General features: G+C 77.1%; 1 protein-coding gene across 3 annotated transcripts in view; it reads left to right on the forward strand.

Annotated features, from left to right (window-relative positions):
• Positions 1–511, forward strand: part of OSCAR (osteoclast associated Ig-like receptor) — a 5379-nt gene that overhangs the window by 4093 nt on the left and 775 nt on the right. For all 3 annotated transcript variants that reach the window (XM_021682387.1, XM_044922009.1, XM_044922010.1), the window contains one exon: positions 133–414. In XM_021682387.1, coding sequence (XP_021538062.1) covers positions 133–414 — 282 coding nt within the window. The remainder of the gene's footprint in view (positions 1–132; positions 415–511) is intronic.

A 511-nucleotide genomic window follows, 5' to 3' on the forward strand; every position in this document is an offset into this window, starting at 1 on the left:
GGGGAGAGGAGGGCGGGAGGGGGGGAGAGGAGGGAGGCGGAGGGAGCAGGAGGAGGGGCGGGAGGGAAGAGGGGCGAAGGTCCGGGGGCGCAGGGCCGCGCCAGCGCTCGTCCCGGCCCGTGCCCCTCGCAGACCAGCTGCCACCCCCGTCGCTGGTGGCGCTGCCCGGGCCGGTGGTGGCGCCCGACGCCAACGTGAGCCTGCGCTGCGCCGGCCGCCTGCGGGGCATGAGCTTCGCGCTCTACCGCGTGGGCGTGGCGGCCCCGCTCCAGTACCGCGACTCGGCCGAGCCCTGGGCCGACTTCCCGCTGCGCGGCGCCAGCGCCCCCGGCACCTACAGCTGTTATTACCACACGCCGTCCTCCCCGTACGTGCTGTCGCTGCGCAGCGAGCCGCTGCTCATCAGCGCCGACGGTGAGGGCGACGCGCCCCGCCCAGCCCCTGCTCCCCAGAAGGGGTCGGGCCCGGCGGTTCCTCCCTGCTCCCCAAACCGGGGGTCCGGGCCGCCGCT

Source organism: Neomonachus schauinslandi, chromosome 16, assembly GCF_002201575.2.
Source record: "Neomonachus schauinslandi chromosome 16, ASM220157v2, whole genome shotgun sequence".
Classification (NCBI taxonomy): Eukaryota; Metazoa; Chordata; class Mammalia; order Carnivora; family Phocidae; genus Neomonachus; species Neomonachus schauinslandi.